At 38.9% G+C, this 24,285-nt stretch overlaps 1 protein-coding gene across 3 annotated transcripts in view; it reads right to left on the bottom strand.

The window, feature by feature from the left end:
* Positions 1-5,196: 5,196 nt before the first annotated feature.
* The window catches only part of sh3rf1 (SH3 domain containing ring finger 1), a 78,750-nt gene continuing 59,661 nt past the window's right edge, over positions 5,197-24,285 (bottom strand). For 2 of the 3 annotated variants that reach the window (XM_042342851.1, XM_042342845.1), the window contains exons 6-12: positions 19,137-19,247; positions 14,880-15,091; positions 14,347-14,517; positions 11,902-12,176; positions 9,895-10,226; positions 9,380-9,714; positions 5,197-7,455 (exon numbers count right to left, since the gene is read on the bottom strand). In XM_042342851.1, the coding sequence (XP_042198785.1) occupies positions 7,287-7,455; positions 9,380-9,714; positions 9,895-10,226; positions 11,902-12,176; positions 14,347-14,517; positions 14,880-15,091; positions 19,137-19,247 (1,605 nt within the window). In that variant the 3' untranslated portion in view covers positions 5,197-7,286. The remainder of the gene's footprint in view (positions 7,456-9,379; positions 9,715-9,894; positions 10,227-11,901; positions 12,177-14,346; positions 14,518-14,879; positions 15,092-19,136; positions 19,248-24,285) is intronic. The other variant, XM_042342856.1, reaches the window with a different exon arrangement.

Raw genomic sequence — 24,285 nt, 5'->3', positions numbered from 1 at the left:
AGCCCTGTTCTAATGTGCTTTGATATAAAGTGGGTTCGCTTACAGCGTGATTGGGGTGTGGACCCCTGACATTTGCTTGTCAGAACAATTGAGCATGTACCCGCCGGCCTGCACACGGGAAGCTACACTGGCCCTCAGCAAGCAACCATCAACACTACATCTTGCATGCAAGCATATTAAAGCACCAATGTCCAGCTTCCTGTGCAAACGCAAAGTAAATGCAGAAGTGCAAATCGCAGATCGCGCTTTGTTATAGCACTGACTGGAGATTGTAGCTTGTTATAACAACAACAACTTGTATTTATATAGTCGTCCCCAGGTGCCAGATGGTTGAGGGTTTGCACCCCACCTGGGGTTGGATTCGGGAGGGGTGGGGACCAAGTGAGGTGGCGGGGAGAGGATAATGATAATAATAATCCTTACATTTGATATAGTGCCTTATTGTGTCTTTGACACGTCTCAAAGCGCTCCACAGAATGTACTGTAAAGTGAATTGAATATATTTTGTGGGCGAAACATGGCAACCAATTGCACACAGCAGTGACCCACAGTCATAGATTGAGTGACCATATTATTATTTATTTTTGAAGGCATTATTACCTTGGAAAAGCGATCCGCCAATCGACTAACAACCGAGTTCCTACTTACTGCTAGATAAACAGAGACGTGTGGACTAAAGAATTGAACCCAGGTCCTCTCATTTCAAAGAGGAAGGACTTGAGACTGGTTGAAAGAGGTGAGGGAAGAGGTGAGGCAAAGAAACTCCAGGATGGAGTTCCAGAGGGTGGGGGCAGAAAGACTTTCACTGTCTTCCTCTCAAAATAAATTTGTTTACTTTTAGAGATCATATTTGGGCCAAAATCGATTTTGCTGATTGACACCAATAATAGTGGCTATTTATCAGTAGAAAAAAGGGTATTTCTTGGTGAAAAGTTAGTAGCTGACGGTAAAAAGTGTTTATTGGTGAAAATGGTCCTTACCAATTTTGAAGGGTCACAGAGATTTACTAAATTAACAATAAAGATTAAAACCACAAGTGACCTCATGCAGGTTAGTGTGAGTTAATGAGCATTCAGACACACGCTGTTGCTTTGTACTGAAAGGAGAGCTTGTACCAGGGAATTGTGCAATTCCATTGCAGGTGGAAGCTCTGAGGTACTGGGTCTTTCATTGTTGGATATTATACGCCTGAAATAAAGAAAAACAGAAGAGGTAAAATGTAAAGTTAAAAGTTAGCAGTTACAATGAATGGTAAAGCTTTGCAATTTACCTGCTACAAAATATACTCAAACCAGATAGATTGTTTTTTTCCTATCATTTAATCTCCTAATAGAATACATATGTTCCAGGGAAATTAGCTTTGAGCTGTGCATTTGTTGGTGTTACTATAATTTAATGCAGTAAAGTGCTAATGGTTCACTCCAACATAGTCTCTCTCAGCAGTGCTGCCTCAGGCACCATATGTTGAAGAGAATTAAAATAGTAACTCAAAATAATGATCATTACATGCAATTGAACCTATTTTCCTGTTATGATTTATTTGTTTTGACATGAATAAATAACATTTTATTGTGGCTTCAAAGAAGGGTTCTGGGTACAAATCCCAGATAGGGATTTGAACTCACATAGTCTAAGCTGACATTCCAATGCAGGGCTGGGGGGAGTTTACATTATCGGAGATGCCGTCCTTCAAATGAGACTTTAAACCAATGTCCGTCTGCCTCTTATGGTGGATGATAAAGATCCCATGGCATTATTTGAAAAGAGAAGGGAGTGTCTCCTGGTGTCTTGGCCAACAATCCCCCTGCTCAATTGATCATTCACTTCATGGCTGTTTGCGGGACATTGTTGGGCACAAATTGGCTGCTAAATTTGCCTACAAAATGCACAGCCGGTGCACTTCCAATCAATTCCTGTGAAGCATTTTGATAGCTATGAGGGGTGGAGGGACGGGAGAGTTACTCTGGAATACTTGCACTGTACAGCACTGAAACAGGCCATTCAGTCCCAACTGGTCTGTGCCAGTGTTTTTACTCCATATGAGCCTTTCCTAAGTCCTTCCTGTTATACCTCTCTATTCTCTCCTCAATGCTTTCTGCTTCACCCACAGCTGCCAGCAGTGAGTTGCACATTCTCACAACCCTCTATGCCAAGCTGCTTCCAAACTGGCTTTTAGATCTGCTGGAGGATATCTTATATTTATGGTTTTGCTGTTGCAAATGAGCTGCCTCTTCTGCGGACATAACAAGATTGAGTCAGCAGTTTAGCTCCCGTTCTTCAAATGTAGCTCATTGTGAAAATGCCTGGAGATGTTTTTAAATGAAAGGCGTTGCATTGTTGGGATTTAAACAAAACACGTTCCTGCTTTTGAGTTGAATTTAGAAACATTTGCACAACAAAAATCAATTGTTAAACAAAATTTAGAGGAAACCAATTTAGTGCATGATTCCAGCCCCCTACATCTTGTTTTGACTCTGGATTGAACTACAAAATAGTCACTACACTTCCCTGTGAGGCACTTTGAGATGTCTTCCCGACATGAAAGGTGCTATACGGAATGTAAGGATTATTATATTATTTTTCCACCATTCACCTTTTTTTCTATTTAGTTAAACCGGAGTTGGTTAATCTGAGCAAAGGTATTAACCGTAACCTCTTCAGGTGCTTGAGGCCAAAATGTGGAGTCACCGTGATATAATCAATTCTTAACTACAGACAAAATATTTCTCCACAGCAAAGCATCACAAGTCTTTAATTAAAAATTGCCTGCAGCAGATTCCAGCAGAGATCTGTATCAGCCAGCTCGACTCTCACCATGATCAGAGGGTTTGCAATCAGTCGCTTACTGTTTCTGTGACCAGGACCAAACCAAGGTTTATACAATTTTCAAATATTTGCAGACAGGCTATGAAAGTCCTTTTCTCCATTTTTAAAAATTGATCCACAGCTTTCCTTATCGTGGTTATCTTAAAGGGTTTAGTTCTGATTTGTGACTAGTCATCAAACTTCTTGTTGAGGTTTAGACATTGTGTATGAAGCCTCATGTGTATTAATATCATAGTAATCCTGGCGTGGCTATAGCTCCTTATCACATCCTTGAGATGTCTCAAAGAGGTTCACAGAATAGATTGTAAAGTGGAGTGTCTGTGTATGTTGTGAGCGAAACATAGCGACCAATTGCGCAAAATAGTATCTGTGTACCTATTACTCCTGCCCATTTTCAGCATGTGGGCTGAAACACTGAAAGCACCAAGTTATTACAAGAAAGATACTCAAATCTTGAGTTCCTAGTAACACTAAAAGATTAATAAATGAAACAAAATTTAAAATAAAATTAATATTGTGTAGTTATTTACTAAATCCTGTTATTTTAGCTTCTCATTTAACTCAAAAAGGTTCCCTCTTAGGTTAGGCTCTGGAACTCAGTGGCAATGTTCATTAATGCCCCTTGTCAGGACTTTGAACTCATATAACCTGCACTCCAGTGCAGTGCTGGGGTTATTCTTAATTGTTGGAGGTGCCGTGCTTCAGATGAGTCTCTAAGTCGTGGTCCAGTCTGCCTATTCAGGTTAAAAGATCCATGAAACTATCAAGAGAAGGTAGTTTCCCCCAGTGCTCTGGCCAACAATCCACCAAATAAAATTGATCACTCACTTCATGTTTCTTTGTGGGTCATTGCTGTGCACAAATTGGCTGATGGGTTCACCTACAAAATATATTCAATACACTGTGAAATGCTTTGAAATGCCCTCCTAACATAAAAAGTCTTATATCCATTGACAATGTCCGGCTTTGAAACATCAATCTACTGTAATTTGGGCATCCTCCTTCAAAGGCCATCTCAAGACATTTCCTCTTTGCTCATGTCTTCAATCATTCCCTGGCACCAGTGTAATGAGAGCTCTTCACCTCTTCTGCTGTCACTATTATCTAGTTATGTGCAAGACATCTCCTACCTACAGTCAAGCTAATGTTTCTGCTTCTTTCAAATCAGGCAAATTGTCCTGGCCAGCAATCCTCCTTGATAACATCGGTCATTCACTTCATGGCTGTATGTGGGTCATTGCTATGCGCAAATTGGCTGCAGTGTTTGCCTACAAAATATGCATTCCCCCCAATGTGAAAGATGATATTTAAATGTAAGTTTGATTGTAAATAGAGCAACACATTACAATAAATCACGTGAAGTGCTTCAAGATGTCCCCCTGAGATTGCCTCAGATACCTCATGCGGTATCAAATTCAAGGCTTATTATTATAACTTGTTGCATTTTCCCCTCAATTATTAACAATTCATATTCTTGTAATCATTTTCTCCACTCTGTCTTTTTTCACCTGGCCACAAGCTTGGTATCAATATAAATCATTAAAATAAGCACTTTCCATCAGATCATTGACAACAGTGATCCATCAGGGGATCCAGAACATATGCATTAACTCCAATCTCGCAGAACAGAGCTCTATTTATAATCTTTGGCTTCCTAGGTCTGTAAGTTCCTAGATCTGTAAGTTTTAAGATCTGGTCATTTTGCTATGAATTAGATGATTGTTTTTTTAACAAGCCTCACACACCTGTCTCAGTGTTCTGCAGATGAGACAGGGACAGGATAACAGTATCACAATGTAAACCCAGTGGAGGAGAACTATTGAAAACTATTTTGGAATGACTAGCTATTGAATTGTTTCTGGTCACGTACTATAACAACAACACGTACCAGGTTGGAATGCAAACAATACAGGTCAGCTTCTCCAGGCAACTGATCTCATGCATCAAAGAACAAGAAGTATTTAAGGGCCAGCACACCTGCACATAGCTGAAATACAGTCACACCCCTCGGTGAAGTTAGTTCTGCTCTCATCACTGCTACCTTATTTATACAAGTGTGTGATTAGCTTTTATTGATTTAGTTGTAGGCTCACATTCACTGTTGTCTGAAGTTTTATTGCCTGTCCATTGCACTGCTTGGTGCAAAACTGTTTCAGTGTATTTAACTGCAGTAACAGTAACTATAACAGCAAGATCACAGCTGAGATCTAATCAATGTGAAAACAAAGAACTGCAATACAGGGTCAAAGACTGCATTTGTGTGTGTAATGACTTACTGTAAAATTGAAGTTCAGCCATAAATAAGTGGGAACATTGAAAAAACACAAGGCTAAAGATTTTGAACCATGGAAAAATAATTGCACACCACAATTCAGAGCAACGTGTTCTGTATTATCAAACAATCTCTTTTCCAAAACAAAAATCACATTGAAGGCGTCAAAAGTTACACTTCCCTTCCAATGTCAGTAGTACAAAGATGTAATTTGTCTCTACTTTCTCAAGTTTGGTAATACACACCAGTGGTATACAACCAACCTATACCTTTACCTGAAAAAGTGATCTGAATTATGTATATTACATGTAGTTAAACTATTAATTTGACAATTCAGTGATAGCTGCAATATTTGTGTATAATATAAATGCCACTCTCCTGGATTGTGCAAAAACAGAAGTGCATCGATATTATACAAGTGGTGGTGCTTTACCTATTCCCCCATATATTCATTCATGTGATGACAAAGTGACTAGTAACATTTTGAAAAATACTACAATTAAGATCTCGATTTACTGCATTCTAATAAACATTTTGAATTTACTCTTCCAACATTAGAACCTAGGACATTAGTATCAATCTTGTGCTGATTAAAGCCGATGCCAGCGTCTCTCCAGCCAAGGCAATTTTCACATGTAAAATCCAGATAAAATACGCAACAATTTACTCATTTTAATTTCATTCAAGTAGACAGATTTGTTTTAAAGTCTAAAAGTCTATGGAAGAAAACAAACTGTTCTAACCACATCGAGCTAGCTATCTCAAGGCTCTTTTTTAGTGTTCAATTTTAGCAAATTCTGATGCAGATCACACATAGGTAATTTGACCCCAAAACAGTAGTGGGTCCTTCACTACTTACATTAGCAACATCTCCAGTACGGTGTGAATTCTCCCCACTTTTTAATCATGCTGGTTTACACACTGTGACAATACTGTCCCACGCTGACTAGTGCCTACACCCGCTACACCCACAAGTTACAACTAAAATGTTCAGTCAAGATGCTGACATTCACTGACAAGATAGAGCGACACACCCATGTCTGAAACCAGATTTTCAGGGAACTTGGTGCAGTCAGAATACCAAATCTCTCATTTAAACAGTAGATTATGTCTTTTTGGAAAGGTGTTCCTTTTGAAAAGAAATTACATTGCTGTAAATGACTGGTTGGATAATTTTCAGCAAAACAAAAGACTACAAGAACAAGAGAATTTTGATTCCTTCCTCCCCCTTGAATAAAAAAGGAAAATGTGTTGTGTGCCATTTTGTGTGAAATTCTGAGCTGTAAGGCCTCTGAGAGCTGAGAACTATGGGTTCAAATAGAAATTTTAAGCCATGGCAAAATAGCCATTTAAGTATACATTGCATGCACAGTTTAAGTTACTGTGTTGGGTCATGATTCAACATGCTTCGACAAAAAAGCACTTAAGAACACATAGTTACAGTAGAAAATTCCTCAATCCTTAAACTTGTCTCCAGGCCTTTTCTACGACTTTCAGGGATCCCCTCAATTTTCTTGATACTATCATTTTTCCTTCTCTTTCGTTACAAACCAGTTTCCAAACCTCTGTAATCACTCTACATGTCTACATCATTATTGACTTATACAGCTCAAACACACATGCCACCTACGTTACAAGTTCACACATGTTCTCAATTACCTTTTATAAATTCACTATGTCAGAAACCAATATGTGAGACAGAGATAAAGGGAGGATGTGTGTGTAAGAGGTACTATATCAAACTGAATTGTGTGAGGAGAGAATCCAGCTTCCCCTCAAATTTTTTTATAAATTATCACAACTTTCAATACTTGATATTATAGAACTTTCACTTTACATGATTGATTAAAGACTAAAAAAATCCAATAAGTTACAAAGTTTTGTCATAATTACAGCATCTTTGTAAACAACTGATTACGTGCCAAAGAGTAGATTCTAATTGATTCAGTAGAAAACACTGATGCCGGCTGCTGAATGAGGATGGAAGGCACAGATTAACATGATACAGAATGACAGAAATTGTACAGAGTTCTGCGACTGGTGAACATTCACCATTGCTGCTTATCCACTCCAGGAAGCAGAAAGAGACATTCTCCGTTTCCATTTCATATCCATTTGAGCTTTCAATAGGAATATTCTACTAAACAGCTGATTACGGAGTCTGTGTGCTTTATAAGAAATTGACTTCTCAGATGCTCTCCACAAAGCTGCCAGGGAAGAGACCAGTTTTTCCATTGCGTTGTAGAGTGCCCTTAAACCAGCCATCTTCACGTTTTTTATGCACAAACACAATGTCGCCCTCTTTAAGCTCCAGCTCAGCCTCGCTCTGTGGGGGATAGGATACCACAACTCTGTACCTAGACAAAAATACATTTCAATTAGCACACAGTTTGGGGGAGGGGGTGAACCTTTTTAAATAGCACTTAATCGACAAATACAAGTAACTGCTTGAAAAAACCCCTCTGTTAAAGGCCAAGTAAAAACATTAGCTCAAAAACAATAATGCAACTTCCAACCACAGATTAACTTCAACCATATGTTTGTGTGACAGACCACAAAGGCATAATAGCAAGCGCTGGCACAAACTATGGATAGAAGGGTTGAATGCTGTTGTGTATATAGTTATATTTAAAAGGGCCTTTTTTGTATCCAGATTCAAGTTTGTGCTGCAGCACTACATTTTCTCCACCTGCTATTGTTGCACCTGGGACATATTAAAGCCAACTTGAATGTAATCACTACCAGAGTATTTCCACTGAAATAACGTGCATAGGTAGAAATAAGCTAATTTTTTTAAAAAATAAATCTGTGCAGAAAGCCTGAACATTTTAGAATTCATTATTCACAATATGGCTCAGTGAATATTACAGTAAACATTTCATGCGCAGAAATGTCTAACCTCAATTAGACATGGTGCGATGACTTTTCAAATATTAATAAAAATATACAGCTCAAAACCTGCACTTGATGTAAACTTTTATAAGCAAGCAGTTAAAATGACAAAAGCCCACATACAAAGTTTATTCATTTACCGTTCCATTTGGACATGCTGTAATGGAGTCTTTCAGTACTCATTATAGTTTTATTACTCTGCGTGAAAACCATCTCGAACACAAGTACCTCCCACAGCTTTAAATTGCCCAGGAACAGCTGCATCCCAAGCAATGCCATAAAACTAGCTAGAATTCTCACTCATATATCAAGTACCAATCTAGTCGAAACAGTCCCTTCCTGTGCTGAAAAAGCCATTAGCGTGGTTAGACTGCTTGTGCCTGGTTCTTCCCCTTTGTGTTTCCATTTGTTCAATTTTAAAACCATTGAGACAGTCCTGGCCAATTGAGAACCCCTGTTGTTATGGAATGGTGCTCAGGCAATGAAAAGGTGCCTGAAATGAGACCACTAAAGGAGTCTTTTCAGTTGCATTTTGACAAAGAGCAAATTGCTTCTTTACTTGAAAGTCTACTGCCACTCCAATCTTCGGAGAGAAACTTGCAGCGTTTCTCTCCTCATTTACCCCCACCAACATCAGATTTTGTGTTCCTGAAAGTACTTCTATCAGCAGAATGAGGATTAGAACTGGAAATATTTACAGTTGGAAATCTCTCTATTTTCCTTCTTCCTCTACGCTCCAATTCAAACCTTTTCACGCATGATGCAAACTGTTAACCATGTGAGGACAAAGGAATTTAATTGCAAATGGAATTTCTTCCCAAATACATGGATAGTGAAACGGTAAGCCAGTTTTTGAGCCAGGCAGGTACCTATATTCCAGGGTATTGCTGATGACAGATTAAGACATCCTGGCTCATCAGCAGAACCTGCTGGTCATTGGGAGCAGAGATTCTTCCTACTCGTCTCCCATTAACCCTGCAAGGCAAAATCCTATTGAGTAGGGTGGTCCGTGTTCCATGAGGAGCGGGAAGCTTGCCAGGTAGAACTTTCAATGGTAAACTTTCTGGTTTTAGCTGGATAAATTCTAGCAGTACCCCAATGCACGCTGTGGGATCCTCAAGCCTTGGCTCTTACCGGCCTACACCGGGATAAGGTAAGGAGAGAGAACGTTTCTCCATGAGAGAAAGTACATTCCAATCCAGAGACAAGGCAATTTCCATGTGTAGGTGCATATATATGTGGAACTCTCCACCTGCTTTGGTTACTTTGCGTGCATCAGATGCCCAGCTGTAGCTCTTCAGCCAACTTACTGACTGCCTGAAATGCACATTTCCTTTTTCTCCCGACCTAATACTATTGTAGTTAGGAGTGAAAGACAGTAAAGAATACCTTTCACATGGGACTGATTTGGATTCCAGTTGAACTGGGCCCATGGATGAACAAGGTTGTCTTGGAGGAGGTGCGATTGGGACGCCGGAATCTAAGGAAGCTGTTTTTCGATGAAGTGTTTCGAACAATACTCCTTGGGATTCATTATCTACAGGACAAGATCCAGTTCTGCTGTGGTTTATACATGAAGGAACTTCAGGACCCACAGCTCCCTGTAGGAATGAGTCGGCAGCAGACGCTTCAGATTCTAATGTGGGTGAAGATGGAGGGGAAGGGCGTGATTTCCGCTTGGTAGATGCCCCAGAAAGCAGTTTTAAGAAGCTCTTCTTCTCCTTCTGCAAGAAAGCAAACATGAATTTGATATGTTTCAATAATTTTAAATTACATTTACAACTGACATAGGGGACACCCATTATAGACCTCTTTAACCATAGTGCTGCCTTGCCGATATAGCGGGTCTATTATGAATCTGTACTAACTGTAAGTAGTAAATAATCTCCATTAGATTCACCCACCTTGTCTCTGCTTTCCTTTTCAAATTTATTAGCAGCTGAAGCAGTCACAGGGGGAGCAGCAGGGGTTCCAGGTGGGGCAGCTTGCATCTTTCCAGATGTCTCCCCCTCAAGAGACGCAGCACTGATGTTAGGAGGAGTTATGGCAACTGCTGCAGAGCTGAGAGCCACAGCTGATCTGGGAGCAAAAGGGGCAACTGTCTGTCCTGCCTGATGATGTTGTGTAGAAGTGACTTGCTGAGGAGCAACGGGTGTGGCTGAAATAGGGGTAACTGGATTGTAAGCTTGAATAGGAGTCACAGCTGCAGTTGGTCTCTCCTGGCCATGGGTAGCAGCTGTCAGGAATAAATTCAGGAAAATATTATACAACATAAGTACACCAATTAACCTCCCTGTTTACCGTGAAAGGGTTTAATGCAAGTACTCACTAATAGGCCATACAATATCACAACAATTTACCAGCAGCAATTATATCTTCCAGCTAACAGGTACTTAACTCTTGTACTGGCTACTTAAAGTTCCAGCACAAAAATTATTTCAGAAGAACCCTTAATCTCCCCTCTTCTAGAATTTTTTTTTGTTGAGAGCCACTGAGCATTTCCAGTTTTATCCCCTTTTTTATTGTATTATTTTATTTGGGGTCCATCCACCTTGAGATTCACGACGTAAGGAATCCTGACACTGATATTTCAAAGAAACATGGAGTTTTTCTCCCAGTTAACCTGTCTTAGACTTGTAGGTTCGTGCTTATAGCCAGTCGTACTCCGCCACTCTGAAGCGCGATGGGACAATATCCTGCATGGGGAGGGGGGTGGGGCTATATAAATACAAATTGTTGTTGTTGTAAAGAATGTGTTTAGATTGACATTTTAGAGAGTTAATTTTACTTAAGCTGATTTGCTGAATTATGATTGTGCTAAGTGTGGGATTCAGGCTCCTGTGAGCAAAGACAAATATGGTATGAGAATTGAGAAATATTATCACTCTTGTAGTCAAAGCCACTAGAACAAAGCGCCTTGTTTGGAATGATGCACATAGACTATTGCTAAGACTTGCCGCCATGAAACATATATTTGTAATCATTTTAGCACTGTAGGCTGATGAAACTTTGTTAAGTTGATCATTATCACGTATGTATTTTGCCTAAAATGCAAAATTACTGATCATTTGAAATTGCACTGATCATTGTACTCTTATAACTTGTTTACTTGCTAGAAATGACTCATGTCTGTCTTTCATTTATCTAATGTCCTTGTTCAGTCTGGTATAGTTATGTGGGAAAAAGTTATAGTATGTGAAAGATGGTCTTGGGGAGTGGGGGGGTGAAGAGTAAAAATAAGGAAACTATATCTGTGAGCCAGACAGTCTCGAAGATAGCGAAAACTTGTTCTGTTTTTCCTGTGCATGAATATCGGGCACTAACCAGCATAAAGTTGGAACAGTCGCAGGAAGAAAAGAAAGGAGAAAACTCCAGCAAATATATATTCTGTTCTCCAGATCAGAAACTATATCTTTCTGTACCATGCACATTGCTATACCTGTCTGTATGAACTTGATTGTCCCGGGGTCTTGAACCAAGCAAAGACTCGTAAATTTGAATCAACAATTTGATTTAAATTAAATACCATTAAATGTACAATTGACACATTGCAGTCATCCAAATTTTCCAAAATTCAAGTTAATTGGCTAATTATTTCATACTACTGTAACGGGATATTGCTGGTGTAAATTAGCTGTTGCATTTGTCTTTATAACAATTACCTTCATTCATTGTTTCAAGACACTCATTTGATATACACTAAGCGCTTTGGGATGCTAATACCCTGCATGAGGGGCGCTATATAAATGCAAGTTGCAGTAGTAGTACAAGATATGATATAGATGGAAGTTATTATTATATCATCCGTTTTGATTCCTGACCCAATGGAGTTAATGGTTTCGACAACATTTTGGGAGAGAAGGGGGATTCTTTTTTTGCTGCACCATTAATACATGGGTGCTTCATCTCACCTGTGCGAACAGCATTCCGAGCTTGGTTGACAGTCATCTGGCCAGTCATGTGCATCAAAACCTTTGTCTGTGGATTCGTAGCTTGAATGAGTGCTGCTGATACCACAACAGTAGGTAGGGTAGTAGGACTGATTGGTCTGCTGCAATCTGAGCCATTTGCAGGAGCTTTAGCTTGAGACACGACTGCCTGAGAAGGGCTGACCACTGTAACTCCTCGACCTACTTGTGGTGCCACTGCCAGTGGTAATTTTGGCTGAGCTGTTCCAGAAGATGTCCTGTTCATGAAAAATACATTTTTGGGGATTACAAAACTAAAACAGAACACTAAATATGAAATTTCCTTTTTGCAATTTTGAGGGAGGAGGCTATAATAAACTGAGAATCTCTTGTTAAACCAAGTGATAGTTGAATCAGAATGAATTCAGAGAAGCTGCATATTATTATTATTGGCAGTAAAACTGTTGAGACAGGGACACTACCAGTGCTATCTGCAAATTAATTTCTAGCACTTTGCTTATTTTACCATATCAGGATTTTAACACTTGGACAAGCACACCGCAGCTCTACTTTTCTGCCCATCTGCAACTTAATCTGATCACCAATGGTGCAGCGATGAGACACAAGGGGCACACTGATCGATCAGTCACCAACCGACCGACCTCGAGGGAGGTGGAACCAACTTAGATAGAGGTGAGAAAAATGAGGGCTGTTTTTTCAAAAAAGAAAAAAAGTAATATCTGTGGCAAGATGCCTGCTTGACTAAATATCTCCGGGGGGCACGGTGGGGGTGGTAGGGAGAGGTAAGCAAGTTCTCCTGGCCAGTCACAGTATTCCAGGGCCCTGCTGATGACAGCACAGTCAGCATGGCTCACCAGCAGGACCTGGAAAGGCCAATTCCTAGGGGCAGGAAATCATCCCACTCAGCTCCTGTTATCCCTGCAAGTCAAAGCCAAAACACATAAGGTGATCCTAGCTGGACAAGCAGCAGAAAAGCTTGCCAGACAGCAATATCAATAGCAAGCTATGTGGTTTTAGCTGGTTAGACGAGAGCAGGACCCCAACACACACTCTGGGGTCCCCAAGCCTTGGCTCTTGCCAACCTGAGCCTAATAGTTTCTGGATTTAGGTAAACAGGATGTATTCCTCCAGTTTATAATAATAATCCTTGCATTTGATATAGTACCTTATCACATCCTCGATGCATTTCAAAACACTTCAAATACTGTAAAGTGTTTGTGGGCGAAACACGGCAGCCAATTGCGCACAGCAGTGTCCCACAAACAGTCGTGGATTGAGTGACTATTATTATTTTTTTGGAGGGATTATTACCCCTAGAAAGCGATCCTCCAATCAACTAACAACTGGGTTCCTACTTACTGCTAGCTAAACCGAGGCATGTGAAGTAAGGCAACTTGCCTATGGTTTACCCTTCCTGGTCCTCTCGTTTGAGAGGAGCGAGTGATCTAACCACTAAGCTACAGGACTCCACAAGGGAGGGAGGTTAGAGAGAGAGAGAGAGAGTTGTACATTCTTGTAGTTAAACCAAAGTCCACAATAACTAGAGGAGGAGGGTGAGGAAAAAAACCTTAATTTCTGCATGTGTCACCCAGCTGACCAAAAATACTTGACTAAATAGATGTGAAATTTAACTGGCAACTAATATTGCCAACATATTGCTCAACATATTGTATTACTGGCACTATCCCTGACAACCACTGTGATGTTACAATCCTCCCAAACCTGAAGAACAATTCTATTCTATGATCTGCCTCCAATCTTACTCTAAAACAAATACTTAGATTTTAAGATTCTGCCTATACAATTCCATTACCTAATCAAGCCATGAAGGTATAATTGGTTTCATTTTGAAAGACATTCATTAAACAGCACATATCAACTCTTAACATAATTTAAGGTAGTTATTATGAGAAAGAATCCAACTAGATTGCCTACTTATGATAGAAAAGATTTTGATTATGTGAGACAATGGGCATCCAACCCGAGTAGCAATGAGAGGATATCTTTGTGGACATAACAAACATGGTGATTGGCAACAGATATCAGAAGGGACAGCTCAAAATCTTGGGACTGTACATGTCACACATTAGAGCTGCTTTACTGTAAGAATTCAGCGGTACATAATGTTCTGAAGAGATTTCTGTTCATGGGATGTACTGGACAACTGAAGTCTAAAGTCATGGATAGCACTTGAACTCTATCCCCATCCTGACTGCTTAGATGGCAAAATGAAAATAAAAAGGAAAATTGATTGTTTAATACATTGGTTCTTTCAAAATTCTGTTCAACAAAAAGACCTAAAAGCAGCAAGAATGTTTGTGAAGGACGATGAGGTTTCATATTTTTTCTGACTAAAGATTGAAGGTGCCTCAATAGGAAAACCTTTAATTTTCCTAGGTTGTGGTGTCACACAATATATGTACTGACCTGGCTACAGGTGCCATATAGTTCCCAGGGAAAACACCGATCTTGCCTGTGTGCATGGACGTTCCCTTGAACCATCCATCTTGGCAACGTTCGAGTACAAGAAAGATCTCCCCTTTTCGCAACTCAAGCTCATCCTCTTTACGAGGAGTGTATGGATACAAAGCAACATACCTGTAAAATTATTAGGAGTACATTAGTCACATGTACCAAATGCTTCAATGTAATTAAATTCTAGACAGCAATTGCACTTGTTCCACAAAAATTAGGCAGGGCAAAATCATGGGCAAGTTTCCTTACTCCACACTCCAAATAATAATCCCTCCAAAAAGAAAAACAATAATAAATTGGTCATTTTCAATCCACGACTATTTGTGGGACATTGCTGTGCGCAATTGGCTGCCGCATTTCGCCCACAAATATGCAGTCAATTCACTTTACAGTATATTCTGTGAAGCGCTTTGAGACGACTAGAATACATGAAAAGCGCTAAATCAAATGCAAGGATTATTATTATTAAAAATTACCTTACTTACATGTTTGGACGTACTTGAGGCCTTGGATGTGCCACTTGGTCTGCTGAACCCAAGGCAGGCCATGGCGCTCCACCTGGTGCAGCCGAGGTGGAGGCAGTGACTGTACCAACAGCTGAGGTGGAGGCAGTGATTGTACCAACAGCTGAGGTGGAGACAGTGACTGTACCAACAGCTGGAGGTGGAGGTGGTGGTCGCGGCGGTAGGTGATCCTCCTGCATTCGTGAAAGAAACAACGAATAGATTCAACATGAGTGACTATGTATTGCCCAATATCAATTCAACTCATGGACAATATTTTTAATAATAATCCATCTTCAGAAGTCATACAAGGTTGTAGTGATCATTCAAAAAGCAGTCAAAATGTCAAGGAGAACAGAACACAAACAGCAGTGTAAAATAAAGAGTCATTGAATATGAAGGTTTTACTGCAAAATATTAAGCTTTATTTTTTCAGCATGATGGGTTATGCACCAGCTATGAATCATGAGAAAGACAAGAGTATCTCATTGTAAATCTGGTAGCATTGTTGCTGTTTTGGGAGAATCTAAGGAAGACAGAAAGAAACAACGCACTCCTGCCAGGGATGTCTGTCGCCAGAGATTTTTCTGTTGCCAGTGGCCTGAATTGTCTGTACTGGGAGCTCCTTACTACTGAGAAGGTACACCAGTCAAGACCTATCAATCTAGATTTTTCAACTGCGTTTGCCCATCTGTTTTTCCAAATATACCAATTCTTACGTGTAGTTCAGCAGTACAAATATGCCATTAGGGACAGCTGTATATCAGCCAACATTTCTGCTGAGAATCTTCCTTTCTCTCCTCCCACCCCAAAAGAAAAGAGGATTAAAAGTACAAATCCTTTGACCTATTCTCAAAAATAACTTTTCATGCAATCTTAATGCGCTTACTAACCATTGGTGCACTGATTATTTAGGTCATGTTCATTCCCATTATAACTGGAATGAGCATGATGGAATGGAGTATAAACACAAGCCGGACTGAATGCCCGAATGGCCTGTTTCTGAGGTCTACCTTCTATGAATTTTTAACACTATCTTTAAGATCCTGAAAGCAAACTAGTTGCTGATGCTTCAGTAAATGTATAAACAACAAACCTAGAAGCTACAGCCATTGTTGAATGTGAAACTTGTCATCCTCGAAATTCATTTTTTAATCTGTCAGAGAAATAATATGGAAAAAAATAAAATGCCTTCAATATTTTCTTCCCGTGCGACATCTAGAAATGTCATCAATCTTTCTGTGCTTTTTTATCAATCATCTTCCAGTCTAACTGACCACAACTTCTCAAACTATACTCAAACCCTGAACTAGCTGAGTCTTCAGTAATGTACAACTGAACTATGTAGTGCCATCACATACTAGAATTCAATCATAATAACCTACAATAGTACAATCATTGGGTATATTTAATGGAAAGAGAGGTTTCAACCTCAGGCCACGTACATAAATGGATGGGGGGTGAAGGGGGGGAGAGAGAAGAGAAGAAAGGCTCAAAGTCATTAATATTCAGGTATGTACGTGTCAAAGTGCATAAATATGTACTTACAGCAAAAACCCTAGCCAATTTTCTCTTCTCGAGCACAACTGCAGCAAACCTACTGAGATCAATTTACTCGGCATAGTGAGGACTAAACCCGGGACCTTTTAGGTTTGCCGGACTCATTTTCATTCTCGGCAATGGCAAACTGAGTCATCAGGGGTAAAGCCGTTGCCTAGAGTAATAATGACAGCACATTTGGCTTCACACAAGCAACTGTAACTCAATGTATAAATGTCCCACACCCAACAGTGAGATGAAACCTATCTATCCACCACCTGGCAAAAGTCTTTGATGTGCATCCCAATAAAAGCTAGAATATGGATAGACCACAGTTACTAACTTATTATTGTCTCTTTCAATAGCGCTTCCATTTAAATGCAGAAGCCTTTGAAGTTTTGCCATCATGAGGGTCAGTAATCTTTAGCAATCAGATCTGAACAGTGGCAGTTCATGAATAGCTGCAATCCTTTGTAGTGGCTCATTCTCTTTTAATATCAATAGATCAGTTGTAGTTGCTGATCAATGAAACCTCTACTGATTAAGAACCAATTTTCTTCCCTGCAAGTTCTGTATACTGACACTCCTGGGAAACCTGGTAGTACTGATTGATACTATATCATACAAAAACCTATATCGCAAAAGACAGAAGCCTCGACAAACAGGGCAAGCCATTTAACAGGTCAACTCGGTTTTTGTTGAAAATGTCACCCATCACATAAGTCTGACATGAAGCAAAGATCATTGAACCCAAGATTGTGATAATCCTAAATACCCTTCAATTTCCCTCTTTATTCAAATGACAAGTGAGGGAAAACGTAGAAGGATCACTGTGGTGTGTGTGACAAACATACTTAAATATAAAATATTGAATACTTCTAAAGGGAACGGCAGAACACAAACATGAAGTGTGATCAATGCAAAAAGCGTGTTTTTACCCAGTGACACATCCAAATAGGATCCTGGAATATTTTGAACAATTTAAGTGCCAAGAAATATCAGCATTTCCACCATAGGATTCATGCTCATTTAAAATATAAAATATAAATAATTTACATACAGGCCTGTCTAGCATAACAGGGTAGGTAACAGACTTTTCAATTTAGACTTGCTGAGTGCAATCAAAATGCTGTAAGGCGCCTTTATTGCCTGCATTAACACTTTAGATTAACATGTCCCAGTATTTTTCTGTGTTTCTCCTCTCCTCCACCACCCAAAAGCTACAACTAAAAACATTTAAACCTTATAGAATTAGACAACTTATTTGACGTCTGATCAGACTCCCTTAGTTTGTTAAATTACCTTCAGCCCTATAAATCAGCTGACTGCAGCTCATCTTCAGGAAATTGGAACTGTAATTATGTAAATATGAGCACGGGTGAGTATAATCTGGTTAACTATTATCTCGCTTTGTCTCGTACCTGGTAACATAAGGAACTGGTTACAATAAACCTGCTCCGTTTAAACCAAACTTCAAAAATCTCAGTGGGTATGAAGTAATCTGTTGTACATTTGTCATGTGAAATAGCTCCAGCAGTAAACACTACCTTAAAAGAACAAAACTTTAAAGAGCACATTGCCCACTGTTTTTTTAAAAAAGGAAAAAACATTTTTAAAACTATTTACATGTACAAGAGTCATTGAGGAGCCCTGCATTCAGCCATTTTATGTAGTACTGACAAAAACCAACAGGTTGAGGCAATTTCACTGCATTTCTTCTTGCATTCATGTTCCAATGGTGGTTCTGCAATCAGTCTCCCCCACCCCCACCCCAATTTAAGAAATATAGGCAAAACCGCTCCTTCAAAACATAATAAAAGCAGGAATGGGGTGCAAAGGGGTTTAGACGCTGTAAACCTGAGCCGAGGAGAAGGCCTTCGTGTCAGATCATCAGAATTAGAATTAGTGAGTGGGTATCCTGAATCTGCAATCATGTGTGGAGTCCTGTAGCTCAGTGGTTAGAGCACTCGCTTTGCAAGCGAGAGACCTGGGTTCAATTCCTGGCAGGGTGAAATCTTAGCAAGTTTCTCCACACGCCTGATAATAATCCCTCAAGAAAAACAACAAAAAATGTCACTTCAATCCACGACTGTTTGTGGAACACTGCTGCGTGCAATTGACTGCCACGTTTCGCTCACAAATATACAGTCAATTCACTTTACAGTCTATTCTGTGAAGCGCTTTGAGACGTCCAGAAGATGTGAAAAGTGCTATATCAAATGTAAAGATTATTATTATTTATTAATACCAAACCTCCTGAAAGAAAGATCTGTGGAAAACTGGCTTTTAAGTTGAGACAAAATTTAAGTATTTTCCTAAATTCTGCACCAGTTTAAAATTTTAAGGCAATGGTCTTAAGGCTAAGACCAGGGGTTATTTCATGATTTCTTGTATACTTAATAGCTATAAAAGTATTAAATTGTTAAAAGGTTTGAATCAACCGGTCCTTTGATTGTTAATTTGGGTTAGGTAAGGAATCAGATTTTAAAAGTAGATCATTCTTCTACATCAAAAACCACATTTTCAATGTACTGGGATGAAGGTACATGTGCTAGAGACTACCACCAACTCAAGAGACCAAAGATCTGCTCTGCCTTTCAATGTAGTTTACAATTTAAATGAGAATATTCAGTATATTTGCAAAGAAAAACATTTTGGTATTTCCCAAAGGCACACCCGCAGCACAGTAAAGTAACTTACCCCATGGGCAACCGTGTAAGTGCCTTCTGTTGGGAAGGCACATGGCGCTACTGTATTGACAGGGCTGCTGGGAGGTGGGGTCACTATTAAACCAGTCGTGCTGATATGGACCTATCAAAATAAATACATATTATGTCTCAAGTCACAAGATTATATCACTATATTCACTCGAGGAGATTTACTATCATGTGAAATGATGGTGCAATTTGTAGGTACACACACAGCTAATATGCACACAGCAATGTCCTACCAGTAGCTACAAAGCGATTGACCAATCATATCTGGCCAACTTCAGAAGAAAATCCGATTCAATACATAATCTACACTATGTGCAATTCAATTCAGCCGGTAAGTGCACATGTGGTGATGGGTCAAGACTACGTTTCTCACGATTCATTACGCCTGAACCAGTCACCGCATGTGCACTTACCGGCAAGCATTGGAATCGCTGGAAATAAAGTTCTTTTGCACATGCAGTGACAGATCAATATTACGTTTCGCACGATTCAATGCAGCCGGTCGGTAAGTTTACATGCATCGACAGGTCATGATATAATTTCCTGCAATTCAACGCAGCTGGTAAGTTCAAGAGTAATGGAGGATAGGGCAGTGAAGTTAAGAGTTAGGAGATAATATACATGAACAGTGTAAAGAGTTTTTAATAGAAGACTGAATTTTAAATGTGAATTATTTTCTATTTTTCCTCTATCACTTCTGACGCAGAGAGCATTAGGACATCTGCCACTAAAATCCAGCACTAAGCTTCTTGGTCTTAACCTAGCCTACTTTAATGCCCAATTTAAATTACAGTTTCTGTATATATGTAGTTTGGGAAATCCAAATACATCTTATTACCAAGATATTAAGTTAACTGATTGGATAATACAATGCACTTTTCTGTGTCAACAGGAAAGTTGATGGGAATAAACTACACATTTAAAGTAATTTAAGAACCTCTTCCTAGTCCATCCTGCAAGTTTCAAGGCTACAGATTACAGTGAAGTGGATCATAGCACAAAATAGTTTTTAAATAATGCCCAAAATGAATATGGCCATATTTTTTATCTGCATTAATTTTTTGAAAAAAGTATCAAACCTGATTGATAGGTTTTGTATAAAATCTGGTTTGCACTAAAAAGGTACACTTTATTAAAGTACAGACAATGTATATCAAGATTAAATTTAAAAGCAGAAAATGTCCTCTGATTGCAATGTCCCCATTGCAATCGTATATTTTATGAAGCACTTTGAGACATCTCAAAACATAAGGCGCTATATCAAATGCAAAGATTATTATTGTCATAAAAATGCTAGGTTTCTGGAAGTATGCTTGCACCATGTAATTCACCAATTTGACGAAGTATATTTAAAAGCTAAATATTCTATTAGAAGATGGCAAACTTATTTTAACCAGTTCTTAAACATAAATTGCTTTATTATATGAAAATTATCAAAAAAAGTCACAGGCATGCTTTACATTGTAGCCTCTATTTATACAGATTATACCTCAAGGCCAATAAGTATGGCTGACTAAGTGAAAATGATTAATGTGTTGAACTAAGGGAGAAAAGAACACCTGCACTGGCTTTGTGTGACACTGATTTTCCCTTGTCAAACATACCCTCTGCAGGCAAGAGATTAAGGTATGCTGCTCATTCAAACATTCAAGTCTGCTCTTCAGCATTCTGTAAACTTCCATTAAATCACTGGCAATTGTTATCGTTCTAAGCTGACCTAATTCAGAAGAAACGCTCGTCAAAGAACAAACTGTGATCATCATCATATCACGAGGATTTGTATTTTATTTTTTGCCAAAGTGAGAGTAACAATAAATGCCATTTCCAAGAAGACACTAAAATTCCAATTTGTTCATTATAAGCTTTCAGTCATATCCATTTACCTATCGGTGCTGACTTCTGAAGCCACATAGTAAAAGGATAGTAGGAAAGGAGAAACTCTCACTTTCTTTCACAGTGATCCCAACCTGCATTCTATCCCATTGATTTAATCTCCTTATCTGCCAATCTATTCCTCAATCCCCACCAAACAAACTTAATAAATAATAACAAACTTAATAAATAATAATCTTTGCATTTGTAATACCTTCTATTAAGGCAATACCTGGCAATGATAATATTTATACACTAAGTCCCTCTTTTTTTAATTTGGGAAAGGGGATGAGTCTTAGAGATAGAAGAAAAAAGGGAGAGGGGAAGGGGGTGGTGAGAGAGAGCGAAACAGAGAAAGATGAACACGAAGAGTATGATGCACACAGACAGAACAAACCCACAGGGCAAATGAATAAGCAAGAGTGGGGCAGAGACAACAAATCAGGAGAGAGAAAGCAGTAAGACATACAAACACAACAAGTATGAGACAAAGACTCATTCACAAACAAAGCTTGCTACAAAGAGCTCCGTTCCTAAGTAAGCCCATGTATCTATTGTACCCACGTTAATAATTTCAACGTATTTTTGTCCAGGACCCTGTACCCAGAAATGCCTTAAATCATTTAGAACTTTCATTTGTGGAGTGCACTGTTCAGGGACAGGATAAAGTCAGAGAGTGCACTATCCACAGCCAAGTGCTGAGCAGACAGAGAACTGAGTGTTCCTAGCAAGTCTGTTTATTGATATAATGGATTAACGTGATACTATCTTTTCAGCAATGCACTGAACAATCCTGAACGAGAATTTGAAAATGAGCCAGCTTTGAAGGCAATGGGTAAGTATAGTTGATTAGCACACTGGCCTTTCATACTTGAAAGACAGCTTGCATTTTTAATAGCTCCCATCAAAGTGCCAAAGTGCTTCACATGTAATTACTATCACGTGAAAGGGTTCTTTATAGGCAGACTTGCAGACATTTGTGCCAGTTAAATCCCACAAACACCCATGATGTGATTGACCAATTAAACGACAGATACCTGGAAACTCCTTGCTCCTTTTGAAAAGGTCTTTAACAGCTGCCTGAACAGGCAAAGGCACCTCAGTTTAACATCTCGTCTGCATCTAACATTTCAGTGTTCCCTCAGTAATGAATTAAATTGTGTGTACAACCACCTCAAGCTCCTACAATTGCGTATGAATTTGGCTTAAATGTATGGGATAAAAGGTTCTGCTGTATGGTGGCTGTAAGGAACTATTTCAAATGAATTTAGACTGTCTCAATCCAGTTCTGATGTGTGTGGACACAAGCATAACATATTTCTCTTAATTTGGTAATATCACTCAAAAGAATAGTAAGACTGCTGGTCTAGCAAATGGAAATTTCCGCAGGATGATTGAGGATGTGAGCCGATGTTGGGGCAAAGTCCACATTTGATATAGCGCTTTTCACGGTCTTCTAGACATCTCATAGCGCTTCGCAGAATATACTGTAAAATGAACTGACTGTATGGTTGTGGGTGAAATGCAGCAGCCAATTGCACACAGCAGTGTCCCACAAACAGTCATGGATTGAGTAACCAAATTATTATTTTTTTGAGGGATTATTATCAGGCGTGTGGAGTAAGGAAACTTGCCCAAGGTTTCGCCCTGCCGGGAGTTGAACCCAGGTCTCTTGCTTGCGAGGTGAGTGCTCTAACCACTGAGCTACAGGACTCCACAATGCACATATAATGTTAAGATCACACATGAAGATGTCACTCAGGTAAGATATTGGAAGGCTGTTGGCACTGATATTCTTTCAGAAAGAATGAACAAATGTATTGTAATAAATCTTTTATGTAAATAAGTAAAGGTATAATTATCATTACAGTTCTTTGAAAGAGGACTCTTCTGATGACCATCTGACACAGTTACCTTTCTTCAATAGTATTTTATTCATGTTTGGCTGTAAGATGCTTCTTCAATATCTCATTAGCTTTGAATAGACATCTATACATTAGATGCCTTGAGGCTGCACAGAAGATTTCATAAGGAAATTTTAGAACAAATTCCAAGGAAATATATCTTTAAACAGAGTTTAGTTATCAGGAAGGTTGGTTGAGCCAAGGACACTGGACTTATTTTAAAAATAAATAAGCTCAATGCTGTAATAGGAAGACAGTATGGATACTCTTCTGGAAGAATATCAAATAATTATAATATCCTCACATTTGATATAGCACCTTTTATATCAGGAGGGCATCTCAAGGTGCTCAAAGTTGATGCCTTTTTGGCAAGAATAACAAACATCTAACTTCAAGAGCATACAAAACTCAAACCATGCAAACACTTAAACCTCCAAATTTATAACCATTTTACAGTCATACTATCAGATATTTTCCTAAAATGTTTTTGGTTTAAAAAAATGACATTAGGTAACAGCACTTGAATAAGGAGGTTGTGAGGATTTTCTTTAATGTTTTCTGTCACAATCTTGAATCTGTATCAAAATCACTTAGTGTCATATACAAGACTATCTCCGTGTGGTAACTTTATATCCAAACTGAATGCATTCCCCTAATTGTTGTTATAATTTTGTTGTTGTCGTACGGTTGTCAAATTGTTTTAAACTAGGATCGTGCTGAACTTCAGTCATAGTATAGATTTATACCATATGTTTTAAAATAATTAAAATGGAGCTTATTATTACTTTTATTATTACTTATTATTACTATATTACTTATTTAAAAACAAATCTCAACTTCAAATTACAATTTGGTTATTTTCCATTATTTTGTGGAATTTCCCATTTTTCCTATTTGCAACGTGCGCTACTTAAACCCATGTTGCCATCACCACTAATACTGACTGTCAAAACATAGGAGATAATTGGAATGGGAACATCAGCAATTCAAATTAGTCATCCAGGGAATGAAAGATGCCAAATGGGCACCACATTAACTGGACCAATTATATTGAAACACAAGAATGCAATACATACACGCACACTATACACATTCAAAAATTGAATTGAGGTCAGAAAATCAGTTTATAATAATAATCTTTGCATTTGATATAGGGCCTTACACGTCGTTGAGACGTCTCAAAGCGCTTCACAGAATATACTGTAAAGTGAATTGACTGTATATTTTGTGGGTGAAACGTGGCAGCCAATTGTGCACAGCAGTGTCCCACAAACAGTCGTGGATTGAGTGACCAATTTATTATTTAAGGAATTATTACCCCAGAAAAGTGATCCGCCAATCGACTAACAACTGGGT

The sequence above is a fragment of the Callorhinchus milii genome, unplaced genomic scaffold (genome assembly GCF_018977255.1).
Source record: "Callorhinchus milii isolate IMCB2004 unplaced genomic scaffold, IMCB_Cmil_1.0 Scaffold1, whole genome shotgun sequence".
NCBI classification, from domain to species: Eukaryota; Metazoa; Chordata; class Chondrichthyes; order Chimaeriformes; family Callorhinchidae; genus Callorhinchus; species Callorhinchus milii.
This window is presented reverse-complemented; position numbering and strand designations above follow the sequence as displayed.